Source organism: Coptis chinensis, chromosome 3, assembly GCF_015680905.1.
Source record: "Coptis chinensis isolate HL-2020 chromosome 3, ASM1568090v1, whole genome shotgun sequence".
NCBI lineage: Eukaryota > Viridiplantae > Streptophyta > Magnoliopsida > Ranunculales > Ranunculaceae > Coptis > Coptis chinensis.
The window spans coordinates 100,365,452-100,382,776 of NC_141458.1; the positions used below are offsets into that span (position 1 = coordinate 100,365,452).

The following is a 17,325-nucleotide window of genomic DNA, read 5'->3' on the forward strand; positions in this document are numbered from 1 at the left end:
CCCTTTTCAATATGGGGGAATTCCCATTTTAATAGGAGAATGATTACCGTTTTAATTAGAAGTATTAAAATTTGTTTTAATATGAGATGAATTCCCGTTATAATAGAAGATAAATTTCCGTTGTAAAAAATGATTCCCGTTTTTCAAATAGGAGAGAAATTCCCGTTTTAATTGGAGATGATATGAAATTTTTATAGAGCTCGAAAAATACTCCTTATGGTACCTTTAATATTAAGATATATACTAGCTTGTATGCCCGTGCATACGCACCGACTCTTTTGAAAATATTTATATATTTTTTTGAAAATTGAGACTAACGTTTTAGTCGCTAACCCATTTTAATTTTATAATAAATTGTTTTAAATTAAATTTTAAAACCCCATTTTTTCAATTGGGAGAGAGATTTTATTTTAATAGGAAAATAATTTCCGTTTTAATTAGATACGCTAGATTTTCGCTTAATTTTCAATAGGGGAGGAATTCTCATTTTAATAGGAGAAAGATTCCCGCTTTAATTAAAAATGTTAGAATTTATCTTAATAGGAGAAGAATTCTTGTTATAATAAAAGAAAAATTTTCGTTTTAATAGGAGATGACATAGAATTTTAATAGAGCTCGAAAAATATCCATTGTGGGAACTTTAATAATAAGATATAGATATAGATATAGATGGCTTATGAACATACGGGAAAAGGAGAGATTCAGTGCAATTTTTGGCATGTGCAGGTTCTAATCTATATATACATATAATCAAAATAATAATAATAATAATTATTGGTAATGAAGGAGGCATCTCTAAATAACTACATTACTAAAGGAATTTTAGCAACTTTAAGAGTTAAGTTATTTTTTTTTAACTATTATATTGTTGGAGAATTGCCATTCACTTGTTACCTATCTTCTTCTCCCACCTTACAAAATTGAAGTGAATTCCACACTTCCCTTGTCTCACTCACATATATGATATATCAGAAAAGTGTCTTCAACCACTCATCAGATTATATGGATTCCATTGCAGATTTGCAGATTCAAAACATGTTGGTCCCACAAGTAGGAATCAAACTAATAAAGCATTTAATTAATGGCGGCTTCCCAACCCAGAAAAAGTATAACTTATAAAGTTGGTGAAATTTTTTTTTTAAGATGGTTCAGTGTCTCTGGGATCATATTTGAGTGCTTGACGAACCAAGAGCATGTATTCCACGTGGGTTTTTCACGTGTTGCTGACGATCTGAACTATGGACCAATTTGTTGATCGCATACAACAGTGATGCGACTTGGATCTGGTTTGTTATAGAGTTGCGATCAGCTGGGCTTCCTACCCATTGAAAAAAGAGAGTTACCCTCCACACCTGCAGCCTTGCAGGAAACAATTGAGAGCACGTCTTAACAAATGGCATTTCATACATCTTCTCGCGTTTCTTTAATAGTTCGAGGAAACATTTACGCTACGGCAATTCAAGGAGAAACTAAAACGAAACCTTTTGTTTTATATATAAAATGGTTTGAATATGGATTCCATTTCCCCCACAAACAGCAAAGTAGTAATCAAACTAATTTTTGTGGCTTACCTACCCAGAAAAAGAAATTTAAAAACAAAATTACATGATTTGTATCTTTGAAAATTGGCTAATTGCGGCAGTTATTAGCATTGCAAATTTTAATATTATCAAGAATCATAGTCCGGGAAGAAGTTTCCTTCATCATTTTGATATTATTAATTCTCACTTAAAGCATACAAGAAGCTGAAGATGCAGAGGAGCAATGTCCATAAACTATGATTCCTGTTGACTCAGTAGGTGATCCATGTTACGGATACACAAGAAGCTGCAGCATTGTTTGGCTCATCCTCGAATGTGGATTGGTAGAACATATGGTGGTTTTAAGCATTATCCGAAGGGAGAGTGTTTTCAATATTTGAGGGCATCAAGACATTGAAACCATCTGAAGCAGTTGATAGGAGCATCCCTGGGATTTGGGCATGCCAGTGTAGTTCCTTCAAATCTTTCTGACCCTGTTCATAATTTAGAACATAAGTTAGAAATGGTAGAACTTTACATTATCGTTCAAGTGAGAATAACATATGTTTATTACCTGATGAACAAAGAGCAATTGGGGTGGCAAATCTTCGGGGGCATTGGCTTGCTCTTTGATTCGAGCTCTGAATTCAGCCTCTTCTTCCTCATCCCTCTCTAATGAAAGGTCCCAAATCCTGATTTCAAAAGCCAATTAGATCGTAAGAGTTAAAACAGAGCAAACTGCCCTATCACTTTTATCAGTTTTATTATGTTAGCCAACTTATAAAAATGACATAAGTTTTCTTACGTTAGCTGATTATCTGTTGATGAAACTGCCAACGTTGAAGGTTCATGCGGGCTCCATTCAATAGATGTAATAGGTTGTTTATGGTATTCAAAATGTGCCACACGTGAGTCACCCTGCACCAAAATGGCAAAATCACACATAAAGTGAGCAGGTTCCTACTAAATAAGCTATAGTTCACTTAGCCGCCTGAAAATTGAGTAGTTCACAATATCCGGCAAGGCATTGGATATCACATAAATAATAACTACAACTGAGCAGCATTTAACATTTAAATTCTAAACAAATTATACACCCAGGGTAGGTGCAGCTAGAGTATAATTTTTTCTGCATAAGAACTCTATACGATTAAGTAGCGCAAATTGTACATTACCCCACACAAAAAGATTGAAATGTTAAGGAAATACCTTCAGTAACCGAAGATCATGAATAGAAAATGTGCCATCATCACTTCCAGATGCTAACATACAGCTAGCTAGCCTATTCATGATTATGCAAGTACAAGATCAATCTAAAGTTAAAAAGAAAGATACATGAGAGAACGGTGGAAACATAATATATTAAAATTACCGGTTCCACGAGATAACATTCACATCTGCTTTATGTGCCTTAATAGAAACTGCAGGTGTTTTTCCCAAACGGGTATCCCATATGGCAAACGTACCATCCACAGAACATGACGCAAAAACATCAGCTTCGGTAGGGCTCCACTGCATGAAGGCATTTAGACAACTTTTATAACGAAATAGACTTCAAATTGAGGACTTACCGTATTAAAACACGCACACAAAAAAACGAAGAAGTTTTGTTAATCAAGTTAGAGTGTACCTGGAGATCCTCAACACTTCCAGCATGCCCAACAAAAGGAGTAGAATCTACTTTCCATGTTCCACTAGACAAAGGCTCCCACAAATGAATAGCCTTCTTGCAATCCCCTTAAGACATGAAAAAAGAAAAAAGAAAATAGTAGTAGTGTTAGTTTTGAGTAGATTGTTTTGCGGCAACGTAATTCAAATACATCACCAAACAAAGATATATCACTTCAAATACACAACGAGACCCTTGAATAGATCTATTCTTGGAGCAAAGTGAATAAAAGAAAAAGATACAATAACAAACATTGTATAATATTACCAGATACAAGCCTTCCAGGAACCAGAGGACTCCAGTCTAGAGCAAAACCTTCATCTTTGTGCCCGCTAAACTTCATTAACGGATCCATAGAAAATGAGCTAGAGTCTCCTGTGCTTACTTCTGCTTCTGTCTCTGCTAAAGCATTTAGATGTGAGCTGAAGTCCCAGACCTGCATAGAAAAGCCAATTGTATATGCAGTTCAATGATACAGACATTTCCGTCAGGCGTAAAACACTCCCCACGGACCTGTAAGCAATATAATTGTACAGTAATATCAAGGTTCAAGTGTTCAATAGATTCTTTCTACTGCCCCCTGTACTACGTTATGCGATTTAACAATTACTTCACTACTAGGTTACAAAGAAAATCAAGGACTTCTTTACCTATAAAAATATTTTATTTTCAACACAACAGCTATCCCAATTTAAATTGGTGAACAAAATGCACCAGCGTGAAATCCCTCCGTGACAAATACCAAAGCCATAGAGAAAATAATTTTATCAATAGTGTCAACAACACTTCTAGATATTTCGTCGTTCCCCTCAATCCCATATGTTCTGACACATGGCATGGTGTTAAGTTCCACAAAATTTTCTTGTGCTTTGACAGATTGTGATATTCCATTTTATGAGCACACTATCCACTCCCATACTGCAAATCTATATAGACGAAAAACTAATAAAGACAATTTCAATTTCTTCTTAGCTGTAGGCACAGCAGAGTCGTCATACCATTAATGGCACCTAGTTGTGATATGCCTCATTTGCGTAAACTATACAAATTGTGAAATCCTACATATTAATCTCCATATGGAAAAGTTCATTTTGAAAAAATTATCGAGAAAAAGAAAAAATTCCCCCCCCATCTCTACCAACAGGATATAAGAGTTAAACTTCCAAACTACCATAATGAATTCTGCAGAGAAGCATGCATGTAACATCCTTGCAGTTCCCTCCATATGTCATCGTCCATCCAATAATTGAATGAAGAGATACTACCAATGAAGTTAACTATTTCCAAAATCTCCTATTCCTTGAATGCCACTCTAAAATTAAAATTCCAGGAGGCATTCCCACAAACGAGATGTGGTTATAGACAGACGTTTGCCTTAAATCTCATAGAATGTAAGTTTGCTCGAGTGATAATAAAACTTAAGTCCTTTAACGTTTTTTGGCAATGGAAATTCCAAAAATTTATTACACCTCCCAAAAATGAACCAACCATAATTTGTGATCACTACCTTTTAGGATACTAACCCATTTTGTCCACCTTATATTTTGTGAAATAATCTCCATAGAATCCCCATAATCATTTCTCCAAAAGAACAACATTCATTTCATTTACTCCCCTTACCCAATCCCCTACTTAGGGTGCAAACCCTTCTACATCGACCGGAGAAAAGTACAATTAACTGATGTATGTAATGGACAAAGAATGTAATATTACTAACCACAAGGATAAAATGAATTCACGACCATTACATAGCCCACTCAAAGATAAGTTCCTCATACATTAGACCCCTCATCCTAACGTTCGAGGATGTCCAATCCCAAACGAGTGGTACAAATATTTTACCAAAGATGGAAAATTTGTCTTTAAAAAATTGCAAGGTTCTTTTCCTTCCATCTCTTCAACCACAATTAGTTTAGCGACTTAACCGTTCATTTCGGCTACCTTTTGCTCTATGACAGTTTCAATAGCAAGTTTCTGAAGAATATACAGACCTATAGCATATACAAATGCTAGTCTTGAATCTTGATTCTCCCCAAGTGTCACATGACCAAGCAAATTAGATAGCGTCCATTCTTGGAAATCGCAATGGTTGAACAACCATTAGAGACCATGATCCCTAATCGATTCCTTGAATTAAGAATCATTGTTTTTCTGTTGTTTAAAACTCGCAATCTTGAGTTTTAGTTGAGAATTGACGGCTAGCTTCAGATCCTTCTTTTTAAATTCAGTGTTTTAAAGAGAGAAAGATAGAAAGAGCGTTAATCGATATTTGAAGATCAATAACATGGAAGTACTGGCAGTATGAATGTTCATTTCAATTCTTTTCTCATATACTTCCATGTTAGTTACTACCATGGAAGGCTAAGTTTCCACCCGATCGTGGAATGTGAATGCTCTCCATGATGTCCTTTTTGTTTTCTTTTTTGTTAGAATCTCCACTATAAATATTTATAAAGAAACCCAAGGAAATCTCTATAGTGGAGGGTTGAAATTTAAGTTTTGATTGCTTCATTTGTGTTCTCAATGTCATATTTTTCATTAATTCTAAACTAGCTTCTAACAAACAGTGTAGCTGCGGAGAAACTTAAACTAAAAATACAAAAGTAAATTAAAAGGGTTTGTTGGGGAGTCAGTAACTTTCTACCTAAGGTTTTTCTTTGACTACTTGATCTTTTAAATGCTACTTAGTTCATTGTTTCTTTGCAAGTTTTATTATTATTTTTTTATTAATTTCCTTGGGATTCTTGATAAGCAATTATGAAGGGGAATCTAACAAAAAAAACAAAAGCAAAATAAAAAGAATATCACGGAGAGCTTTCACTTTCCACCATGGGGAGGAAGCTTAGCCCTCCATGCTAGTAACTAACAATGGAGGTTTATAAAGTAAACACTGAATTGAACATGGATACCATCAGTATTTCCCTGTTATTGATCTTCAAAAATGATTGCACACTCTTGCTATCTCTCTCTAGAACAATTAAAAAACAATGAACAAAAGCAAATGTATCCTTCTCTACCAAAATCAGAATCACAATCCACACTGCACGCATTTTAAAATATAAAATATCTATGTTTAAATAACTACAGCAGATCAAAAGCCAACCTGCACATGACCAGTATCAGCCCACGATGCACATATGTGAGGATTCTGCGCCATTGAACGAATGCGATTCACACCCCCTTGATGTACAACCTTGCGCAACTATTAAACAAACAATATAATAAAACCATTATATTCTATCTACAAATGACTATCCAAACATTTAGAACCAAACACAAAAAAGATTCACCTGCAAAACAGGTGGCTGAGCGCCATTTCCTTCACCTTCGTCTTCATCCTCATCACTACTGCTATCATCATCACTACCCATCTCAGAACCATTCCCATTAGCCTTATTAGGAACTAAATCACGCCTTTTCCCAGATATTTTCGATAGCTTATACATTCCAATATAATTCCATGAAGGATTCTCCGCCTACATTAAGACTCGCTCAAATATACTAATAACTACATACCCTTTTGAACAAAACGAAAAAAAATACTCATACTAAAGTACCTGGGTCCCTGCAACGCAATACAACGTATGAGGAAACTCAGTCCGAATAAGCCCCAATTGATCACGAACAATATCAAAACTGCGAAAACAAGTTAAATACTAAATACCCAATGCCATAAAACTATATTATAAAGCTAAAACAGTATTTAAAAATCAATAAATTTTAACACTGAACCTTAAACAAGGCCAACCGATATGGAAGGCGTGGAGGGAGTTATAAGCTGAAGGGTCACACTGAAGCTCTTCACCTTCTTCTATTTTATCAACACCTGGTTGCCATACTTTTGCTGGCATAGATGGTACTTCAGAAGAAGAAGATGAGGATTGCCCTTCTTTCTTCTTTGATGATTCCTGTAAAATGAAAAAAAAAAATCAATAGTAAGTAACAAGTTTAACTGTAAGGGGCATAAGAGGGGTTGTAAGGGTATTTTACCTTGTTCTTTTTTCTCATTTTTTTAGCGCTTTTTAGACTTCGAACCATTTTTTAGAGCTCTTGATGGAGGAGCGGCTGAAGAGAGGGGGGTTTTTCTGTAACAAGGGTTTTGTGACTGGATATCTTTTGGGCTTTATTGTATTGGACTTATTGATGCCCATTTAGTGATCTTGAAACAATTAATGGGCTTTTTGTTTACCCTTGCTATAGTTGGGCTGAGCGAAAGTTGGCTGTAGTCAATCACCAGCGACTGTTTTTTTTTTGTGTGCATTTGTTCGTTGTATTTTCTCAATATTTGTACCGTCCTAAAGGTTACAATACACAATGAGTGAGAAAAGCTAGTATGTACTTAGTATACAAAGACAAAAGTGAGAAGAAGCTTTTCATTAACTGAGGATTACATACGGTCTGAGCAGGTTTTCTGATCGTCATATTATAACATTATAACATGTTAATGGTAATAACAATACTAACTTGGGATGGTTATATGAACTCCACTTAAAGTCACTCCAAAGTTACTCCACCACTAAATACAATGAATTAGAAACTGATTTTTGGTAGAGATTTTCTCCACACAATATAGATTATTCTCACAAAAAATCAATCCATATGAACAAACATAGTCAAAAATTATTTAGAATGTTATTAAATTATCCAACATTCCAATTTTTTTTAAATTTATAACAACTTTTGACAAGATTAAACATATTTAATTGATTTTTTTTTTTTTTTTGTGGACGTGTTCTTCATTATATGATATATATCTCCACAAAAAATTAGCTCTCAATTCATCCTGTAAGTCAACTTTTAGGAGGAGTAATTTTGGAGTCACAAGGTGGAGTTCATATAACTTTATAGTGGAAAACTTAGACTAGGGTCCTCAAAAATTCAAAATTTTGATCTTCCGGCAGTTGTCAGGAAAAATTTATCCTGTAGTAAGGGCCTTTCGCCCTACGGCTGTTAACAAACTCTCACGACACACCTAAGTTCATCTGCCAAGGAGAAAACAAGACGAATCAGCAATAAAAAAACAACTAATTAAGTCATAGTGATGCTACCCTGGAGAATGGAGATGAGTATTATTTGGAATCAAATCCCCAGTTTATACGATTATAGTTGGACTAGATTGGAAATCAGTAGCGATAATTGTCAAATACATACCAACAGTATGAGACCTGTACCTTTATTTTCTTTGCCTAGTAACAACAACAAGGGTGCCAAATGCCACCATGATTGCAATTCTAACAGCCTGCAGCACAGATGAAGGATGCCAGTCTGATTTACTGTCTTACATAGCAACATTTAATCTACGGGCAAGATATATTGGCATGCAAGGGTAAACTTACACATCTTAGAGATACACTCTAAAATGAGTAATATATGGCAGCTCAGTTGCAGTAATCTCAACAAAATACGCAAATGTGTTGAAGTAAAGCCTAATGACAAGAATAATAGTTTACTCCAGCCCTATGAAGTGCATGAACAAACTGATTCTACATGAAGTGTTCAGCCTTTCAGGCTAAACACACTTTGTTTATTAGAAGTTTCGAGCAATAAAGAGTCAGAAAGATAGATGTAGGATATCTTCTTCCAGTATAGTAGTAGAAATTCGAAAATTAGATGACATTCAAAGGGATACTGCATACATGAAAAGCTTCTAATGCAAGTAGTTCTCTGTTTTAGAAAAGGTAATGGGTTGCTGCAGTTGTTTTACATTCTAATGTCTATTGAAAGTGAGAATACCATATCTGTTTACAATTAACAGTTAACGGAATGAATACAGATAGCTGAAAGTAATTGTGTGTTTGTTAGATGTCCAGGGTGATCTGACTAGTGAAAACTACATGAAATAACTGATTCAGTTCATCGTAATAATGTAGGTATAGAATATCAGGAAAATGAGAATACATTTACCAAAAAAATTCGTAGGACCTATTTGATATGCTTTGTACTTCAGTTCTTACTTATTTAAGAGTTGATTTTAGCACGACGCGTAAACCGTAAATGATATAGACACATGTTCTATGAACACTAAAACAGAACCAGAAGGTTTAGAAAGATTTGAACACAGATTATATTACTCCTGTACTGGCTGGGGCTTTATCACCGTGCCTTCCACTAGGTTATTGTATCATGGTGAGTTTACAGGACACAGTGCAGTGCGTAATGCATGATTTTTCAGATGTTCTCAACATTAGAATAGTCCACAATTGAAAAACTATGGCATAAGCATATAGGTAGATAGAGAGGGGGTGAAAGCTTGAACCTGTCCAAGGAGTCCTCCAGAAACTATGTTATCCTTCAACTTTTCGAGGTTTGATTTTCTCAAATGAGGAGAATCCCTCTTGGTATTATTCACCTTAACAGATGTCTCAGCATCCTTAGGTTCCTGAAAGTTGAATAAAAATATACTCAAAGATCCACCCGATTTGAAAAAAAAATAATAAATAAAAAAAGCAAAGGTCTATCATGACTACAAGGGAAATCCTAGTCAGTGAAGATGTATACTGGAAAAAGACAAAGGAAAAACGAAGGAAATGCATTCAACATAGATGTAAAGGCAAAAATACAGACTGGAATAAGTGGATGAAGGGATAAGCTAAGTGTACTAGCTTGGCAACTGGAAACATTAGTTTACATACTCTCTTGCAGTATACCTTCAAATGAACTACACCAATAAAAAGGTAACCTCGACACGTATGTTCCGCGTAGTACAGATACTAAAACAGGAAACATGTTTCAGCTTTCAATAAGCACAACAATGATCAGAAGATGGATCCGGTTGCAAATATGCTATCTAACATTGTTTACTTCTAAGACTCCCTGTACTTTTCTTTGTGATTATATCCTCTCAAATGTAATGGGACTATTGTTGCAATTTGCTTTCTCTTAGATCTGTCACAATGTAACGTAAGTACTTATTGTAAATGAAAAAAGAAAAAAAACAAACAAAGGGAACAGAGAATAGTAAGGCAAAATTAGACATTGTCATACATATGTTAGGTTCTCGCTTGGGACAAGGAGATTGGATGTAGTACATAAAGTTTGCCTTTAAGCCAGACAACTTAGAATACAGTAATATGGATCAAACTTTGACATATACTTACAGAAGCAACATCCAATCATGCAGAATGTATGAAGCATGAATATCTCAGTATAAGGTTCTCTATATATAAATTATAAACCTACAGAACCTCTAGACCATTACTCCAAATTCTCATAGGTACATTGGAAAACTTCATATGTCAATCACATTTCCTATTTTCCACAAGTATAAACAAAACACGGGAGATGAGAATGTTGCTGAGCACTTCATCAAGAAAATAAGCGTGGTTTCTGAAAACACTTTATATGTTTTCTTTTATTTTTAGTTCCATCAAATCTTGTTTCACCTTAACCTGATGTTATTCTTTTTTGAGTTTTTTCTGTTTTTGAAATAAAATGTACAACTGATATAAACTGATGATCAGTCTGAGAGAAAAGTTCATACCTCCTTTTCAAGTCCTATCACGTACAAACTGCTCTCCCTTTGATCACCTTCGCGAGAGTTATTGAAGCTCCCCACTGAATCATTCATTTGTTTACTCCCAGTTGTAATACACAAACTTGATGGCTCATCTGGTAATGTCCAGCTTCCCATGACCTCACTCTGATATTCTTCAACTCCAAGGCACTTGAGTGATTTCCTCATTTCAATTGAAGTTGCACGCTTACTCTCAGAATTGTCTCCATAAGCTCTACACCCACTCTCCAAATTGATAGAAGAACCTTGTTGTTCACAGTGCACGTTTTCATTGTGTTCTGTACTGAACAAATCATCAAGCACTCTTCCTGAAACTGTAGCAGTCTCGTCTTCAGAAGTTCCACCAAACTCCTCCACCAATGCTCCCTTTGCATTATGTATTTTGAATTCAACTTGTTTACTTGAGTTATTTCTTCCATCTGCAGCTGGTATTGCATCCAACACCTCAAACTGTGTAGAATTTTGAGTTATCACAACAGTATCAGATGCCTCCACAGTGAGAGCATTAGAATCATTTCTTTGTTGCAAGGTCACATCCAAAGGGTTTATTAGTGCCGAGAGATCCAGTTCTCTTTCCTTAATTTGATGCTTCTTGGCCGTAGTATCTTCCATCTTTGTGGCGTTTACGCTAGACCCACCCATAGTAACCTCTGTCTTGGTCTTGTTTGTAGGGATTTTAAATTTCAGAGCACTGGCAGGAGGTACAGGTACCTGCTGAGTTTAAGGATAGCAACCAAGGGAAGACAAATTAATACTGCTGCAATAATGACACAGACCTGATGCAACCATACGCCTAAACAAAATACCTGAGATAGACTACTTTCAAAGGCACTTATCATTTTCGTTACATTGCTAGGAGTTTTCTCCATTGTAGTCTGATTCTCAATCGTATGAGTTTGATTTTCTTTGAATGGGCTAGAATCTGAACTGCTTTTTTCACCAAGCAAGAATGTTGATGAAGGGTTCTGTGAAGAAATGAAACTTGTTTGAACAACTTTCGGTGTTAACTGGGTATCAGCCTTCTCTGATACTTGCCGAGTTACTTTTGCAAGATGGAAGACTTTAAGCTCTTTGGACAGTTTAGCCGCTGATGATGTCTCTTTACCATCTGCTTCATTCTTAAGAAATGCAATTTATGTTAAAGGTAATCAACCAGAAGTCTCTTCATTTTGGTTTTCAATAAGAAAAACTGAACCGCAACAGAGTTTACTTACAATTCTAGATTTTTTCTCCAATGTAATCTGCCTAATAGTGGCATGAGTTTGATTCTGTGAAGAATTAGGCCTTGTGGCTACATCAGTTGGTGGGGACCGAGTATCAAGCTCTTCAGGTATTTTCTGCTTTGCTTCTTTAAGATGGAGGGCTTTGAGCTGTCCTGATGGTACAGGTGTTGCTTCAGTCCCATCTGTTTCGTTCTGTGAAGAATTACACCTTGTGAATACATCAATTGATGGTAACTGAGCATCAAGTTCTTCCGGTATTTTCTGAGTTGCTTCTTTATGATGGACCGCGTTCAGCTCTTGAGAGAGTACAGGCGTCACTTCAGTTCCATCTGTTTCATTCTGTAGAGATGCAAGGGATTTTAATAGAAATTCATCTGTATTCTTAGCTTTAGATTCAAAATTTGTTTTTCTTACTTTGCTTGGAATCTCGGAGTGTTCACAAGCTCCATTTGAAGAAATAGCTTTCCGAGGAATGCTTGTTGGTGGAGATTGATCATAAATATCCTTCACAATTTGATGGGGTGTTTCTGAAAGATGGAGGGTCTTATGCTCTTGCAATGCTTTCGCTGTACCACCGAGGAACTTTTCTTCTTCTGGCGGTTCAACTGCTGTTGGAGTCCCTTCTCTTCCATCTGCTGTTTTCTAAAGAGATGCAGGGCATGTTAGAGAAATCAATCAATGCACATCAATATAGCTTATTAGCAAAATACAAATATGAGACCATAATGTGAATAATCCTTAACTGGTTTTGCGTTCTCCAAGTGTACTGCTCTTCTGTTTTCAGGGCTGGATTCTGGATCCTTGCAGTGAATAATAGGACTTGATGTGGTATGACCATGAATGGATCTCCCTGTGATGCTTTCAGCTCCCATGCAAGCAACTCTTTCATTTGAATCTTCAGAAAATGCATGACTTGACCATCAAGGAAAAGCCTTTCAAAATAAGATCAACTGAATATATACAACTACTATAAGTTACTAAAGAGTTTATTTACGGGTCTTTTCTTTTTCTTTTTGTTCTTGTTAGAAAATCTAAAGTTTGTCTGGGGTTTAACCTGTAACCTCATGGTTCAAGGACAAAGACCCCGCTGCACTGTTATGAACAACTGTAGCAACTGCAGTCGCTTCTGGATACCTTTTATTGTTAATGAGAAGCTCCTCCCGTTTCTTTTTCAATGCAGACTCCCTCTAGCAGTGAAGTGAAAGATAATATAATAACTAATCAAAGTGCTAAAAATCAAGAAATGATTGACCATCTGATTCACATTTTTGGTAGATTCATGGGCAAAAGTTAGTAAATGACTGATTAAGGTAGATTATCTAGAGTGAAATTTATGTAATCTTTTCACATAGGATTAATTTTTTAGACTTGATCCATAGAATTAAATGACTAGATGAAAAAAACTTTTAGTATCATACCATGGTTCGAATCCGCTTGCGCTCTTCTTCACTGAGGATGAACTGCAGCTTCATATGCAAGCGCCCACCTCCTTCAAGGGGGAAGATATCATCCCAAGATCCTTTCTCCATTACTAACTTTGTGCTCACACCTAGCAATGCATAAAACAAGGATCATGATCCAGCCCTATAACTCGCAGAGGACTGACTTACCAAAAAGAAACATTTAAATACCTGTTTGTGATAGTTCATTGCCCTCAATGTCACAAAGTGTTACTATGAGGTTGTCGCGAACAGTAGTTAATGGGCTGTAGATAAATTTATTCAAATTAAGCTTCACATAAATGAAGAAATACATAGTGCAACAAACAGGAAAGGAAAAGGTTAAGTAAGTGTGAACTGTTCTCTATACTATTCTTCTTACAAAGAGAACTCCTCATTGTCCCACATTTGATATTCTCTCTTTCCCATGGAAACTGCAGTATGACATGGAATGATCCAACAATATTTAATGAGAAAGCTAGGGATAGAGAAAACAAAAAGGACAAAAATGGTAAAGTCTAAAGAAACATACTCTTTACGGATATTGATGAAGATGGAAGACCAACTAACTCTAGAACTGAAGTAAAACAGAATTCAAAAGTTTGATTAATAGTAAACAAAATGTGCTCTATAATTTGGATTACAGTTGTGTGTGAATAGTTGAGAGGAGATTTCAGTAGTACCTGAAACTTGAATGGTTCCTGGCATTTGACAGTGCTTCTGTGATAGCGCGAGAATGATAGTGCTAAATACTGAGGCACTAAGTGTCCGAATTTTATTTTCAGATGCCAATTTTGATATTTGATAGTTTAATAATGGAAGATATGCAGTTGGGTGGCTGTGGTTGTGTCTTGTTGGGGCTGAAGGGGGACCATTCTTTTGGAGGCCACACGCTTCAAAACGACTCAAACATTGTAGCTTGTCACAGGTTTACACCTTCATTATTGGAACAGAAAAATCAGAGAAGCACTCATACTAGCTGCACTTCCAACATAATTCTAAAATCCCTCTGATGGTTTTCGTAATCATCCCAGAAACCCCTATAGCCTATTTAGCCATTCATAATCGGAAAAGAAAAATAGTTGAGTTGCATATATTCTTAATGAAAACCAGTGATTCTGGAAGGATATACAAATTGACGATAGTGATTATAACAAAGAATTCTACGGAAGGGTGATCATCAGGCAATGAAAAGTTCGTTCAGTCAGCTTGTTGATGACATGATGCATGCTTAGCATATAATAAACTCAATAGAAACAGGAGTAATATTCTATGATGACGAATGCTAGGATAACTCAGGCCTTGAGCTGAATGATTTTTGCTTTGGCTTAAGAAATTCATACAAAACTAGAATACCTGAAACTTCAATGGAAAATTGGACTGTACCACAAGTCAATGGCCTTCACCTCTACTTCAATAGATGGACTCAATAAGAATCCAAGTACATTTATTGTATCCATTTGCAAGTTGCAACACTTACTTTTATGACAAAAAAAAAAAAATTGCGCCCAATATCCAGTGGCGGAGCTATGTACAGGCCAGATGGGCGCAGGCCCCCCCCTGAACTTGTGACAAAACAAAAAACTAGTAGTACTAACTACTAACTACTAAAAGGTCAACAGCAACACCATTTCAACACTGCTGCCCCCTGGATGGATTAAGACAGTACGTTAAAAAAAATAGTCAGGCCCACACTAGCCCCCCACCCCCATGGACGGATATCCTGGCTCCGCCACTGCCAATACCTCGTGAGTAGCATATTTTTATTGAAAAAATGAATAAATAAATAACATAGGGTTACCAATTAGAAGAAATACGAGATGAGAGTATACCAAACATTACATGGGATTTAACATTGGGTGCTCTTTGCACTGCATATAATACTTGCACAAAAATAAGTTGACATCCGCAACAGAATATCTTGAAGGACACATGAAAATTCAATGCAGCACATCATTTACAGAGTCGGTTCAATCCAAATGGGGGACGGAGTGATGCTCATGTTGGATTCTATTGGATAATGTGGTTCAAAACTCCCATCTTCTATGTTGAACACTCCCATGTCATTGTGTCCAGGATGTTTGCTATTTGTAAAATAGATACTATTCGGCTTGCATCCCGGAAAATTTGAAAGTGACACTGACAAGGAAGCGTTGTTACCAATAAACAAAACCCTTCCACCTAAGCTCTTCACCTCAATCCACTTAGACCCATCGGGATTGAGCTTGAAGACTACAAAGTCTAAGGGAGAATCTCCGTGCTCATAATGCTCAACTTTTTTAACAATCTGCAGCAACTCCCCAGACGATTCAACGAGATACTTCTGCCCATTTATTTTGTGACTTGGCGCGACCATTGACACACTGGGGGGATAATTACGAACATCACAAGCGAAAACTTGTCCATCTTCTTTGACAGCGAGAAACTTATCTTTGCAGTTTATAACATCACATATCTCACTACACTGTTTATCTAGATAATTCCATATGCTATTACCCCGCCTAAAGAACACTAATCTAGAATAATCACCATAGATTGCCATAACTATGTAATTCGGGTTTGATATCGGATTTGCAGACAAAACTGCCTTGTGCCAAGAAGCAATTCTAGGAAAAGTAGGGAGTTGGATTTCCTTATGAACAGACGAGAAAAGATTCAAAAGACTAACTTTATAATCACCAATACATCTTGTTACCAACCAGCCATGACTAGAACCAAAGCACACTTTATTGTGAGGCACTCGTACGTGGAAATTGTAGACACGTTTATCAGTAAGGCTGTAGAAACTGCGGGTTTGATCGTCCTTGTTGAGTTGAGTGGGAAGCATAAGCAATGGAACTTGGCGGGGTAGACATCGTCGATTTTCGATATAACTTGTTTGCCACGACTTGCAAACAGCACCAAAGCTAATATAATCATTGATGAAAGTTAGTTTTATTGCAAAAAGACATAGAAGGTGATCTGGAAGAGCTAGCCAACAATTAATCTCACTATCATTTTTCTTCTTTTTCTTGTGATGCAATAACATGCTATTGTCCTCCATGTTTTTTTTTTTTTTTTTTTGAGATAGTTATTTGGAATGAACTAGCTAGGGTTTTGGATATGATGTAGAAAAATTGAAATGAAAAAACAATGTGCATCCAAAATACGTGCGATTGCCTAAATTTGAATTCCCTTGCTTTAAGGAATCAGCTACTCAATACTCATCTACACCGTTAGCCCGGCATTCACCGACGAAACTTTAAACAGCTAAAAGACGAAAAGATAAACATATCAAAACAAAACTTTGATTCTCAAAGTTTTGAACAAATAAACCAAATACTGCCAAAAAGCAAATTAAAATCATTCACGGATGGTCATCCTATGATGCTATAAATATGAAGGGTCGCTTCATTATGAGGTCTTCAAAGATATTAATGCTTTTAGCTACGTTTAGTTTTTCTTCATCTTTACCTTCCTGCCATTTTATTTCAAGCGACTTAATACTGATAAGTTATTTTACCCTTAATAACGGTCATTTCTTTTCTTGTTAATTTCACTCGCGATTTATTTACTTAATGTATACTGAAGAGTTTTATTATTCCTACTGATGATGAGCTAATCCCCCGGGGGAGGGTTATCTTTACTTCGTATGAAAATCCGGATTGATTCGTTAATATTCTAGAATCACTACTTAGGAATTAGGCATAGAATTAACATCCGGTCCCAAAATGACCGAGATCGCATAAAGTTGGAGTCTTGATGCTCCAAACAACTGCATCGTCTCGCGACTCTGCGGTGTCGATAGGCCACTCTCCCAAATTCGATGTGAACTTGTGCGAGGAAATCAAATAATATACCGAGATGAGGTATTATCGAAACTCCTTATGCTAGTGAAATCGACCTAGAGATGTGGGCATGCACTAGGGATCAATACTCGACGTCGTCTCCAAAACGAGACGCGAATTAGAGATGTAGTGAT

At 36.2% G+C, this 17,325-nt stretch overlaps 3 protein-coding genes across 16 annotated transcripts; all 3 read right to left on the reverse strand.

Annotated features, from left to right (window-relative positions):
• Positions 1-1,642: 1,642 nt before the first annotated feature.
• On the reverse strand, positions 1,643-8,314 carry LOC147512142 (Transducin family protein / WD-40 repeat family protein). Its single transcript, XM_086595117.1, has 12 exons — positions 7,180-8,314; positions 6,922-7,097; positions 6,747-6,825; positions 6,480-6,665; positions 6,293-6,391; positions 3,457-3,625; positions 3,151-3,257; positions 2,893-3,032; positions 2,730-2,802; positions 2,326-2,438; positions 2,095-2,212; positions 1,643-2,014 (listed from the first exon to the last, which is right to left on the reverse strand). Exons 1-12 carry the CDS (start codon positions 7,225-7,227, stop codon positions 1,883-1,885), a joined length of 1,440 nt encoding a protein of 479 aa, XP_086451243.1. The 5' UTR covers positions 7,228-8,314; the 3' UTR covers positions 1,643-1,882.
• LOC147512143 (uncharacterized) lies at positions 7,549-14,940 on the reverse strand. 14 transcript variants are annotated; one of them, XM_086595104.1, is made up of 15 exons: positions 14,751-14,940; positions 14,048-14,300; positions 13,897-13,941; positions 13,747-13,798; positions 13,557-13,630; positions 13,344-13,474; positions 12,980-13,112; positions 12,669-12,820; positions 12,340-12,567; positions 11,917-12,264; positions 11,509-11,820; positions 10,670-11,416; positions 9,446-9,568; positions 8,361-8,428; positions 7,549-8,171 (listed from the first exon to the last, which is right to left on the reverse strand). In XM_086595104.1, the coding sequence occupies exons 2-14, from the start codon at positions 14,070-14,072 to the stop codon at positions 8,363-8,365; spliced, it is 2,436 nt and encodes an 811-aa protein (XP_086451230.1). In that variant the 5' UTR covers positions 14,073-14,300; positions 14,751-14,940; the 3' UTR covers positions 7,549-8,171; positions 8,361-8,362. The 14 variants fall into 14 exon arrangements, with proteins under 14 accessions (XP_086451230.1, XP_086451232.1, XP_086451228.1 ...); XM_086595106.1 differs by having other exon boundaries at positions 12,669-12,837; positions 13,060-13,112; positions 14,721-14,940; XM_086595102.1 differs by having other exon boundaries at positions 14,721-14,940.
• Positions 14,941-15,321: 381 nt separating this feature from the next.
• On the reverse strand, positions 15,322-16,407 carry LOC147512144 (putative F-box protein At5g55150). Its single transcript, XM_086598661.1, has one exon. It carries the CDS (start codon positions 16,405-16,407, stop codon positions 15,322-15,324), a length of 1,086 nt encoding a protein of 361 aa, XP_086454787.1.
• Between the last annotated feature and the right edge of the window lie 918 nt (positions 16,408-17,325).

What these genes read in the sequence shown, in the direction of transcription:
- LOC147512142 (XM_086595117.1), bottom strand. Translation starts at nt 7,227, where the DNA reads ATGGTTCGAAGTCTAAAAAGCGCTAAAAAAATGAGAAAAAAGAACAAG. An exon ending in AAATGAGAAAAAAGAACAAG is followed by an intron (nt 7,098 to 7,179) that starts GTAAAATACCCT and finishes TTCATTTTACAG; the next exon opens with GAATCATCAAAGAAGAAAGA. An exon ending in AATGTTATCTCGTGGAACCG is followed by an intron (nt 2,803 to 2,892) that starts GTAATTTTAATA and finishes AATCATGAATAG; the next exon opens with GCTAGCTAGCTGTATGTTAG.
- LOC147512143 (XM_086595104.1), bottom strand. Translation starts at nt 14,072, where the DNA reads ATGCCAGGAACCATTCAAGTTTCAG. An exon ending in AGGAACCATTCAAGTTTCAG is followed by an intron (nt 13,942 to 14,047) that starts GTACTACTGAAA and finishes GTTTTACTTCAG; the next exon opens with TTCTAGAGTTAGTTGGTCTT. An exon ending in GCAAGCGGATTCGAACCATG is followed by an intron (nt 13,113 to 13,343) that starts GTATGATACTAA and finishes CTTCACTGCTAG; the next exon opens with AGGGAGTCTGCATTGAAAAA.
- LOC147512144 (XM_086598661.1), bottom strand. Translation starts at nt 16,407, where the DNA reads ATGGAGGACAATAGCATGTTATTGCATCACAAGAAAAAGAAGAAAAAT.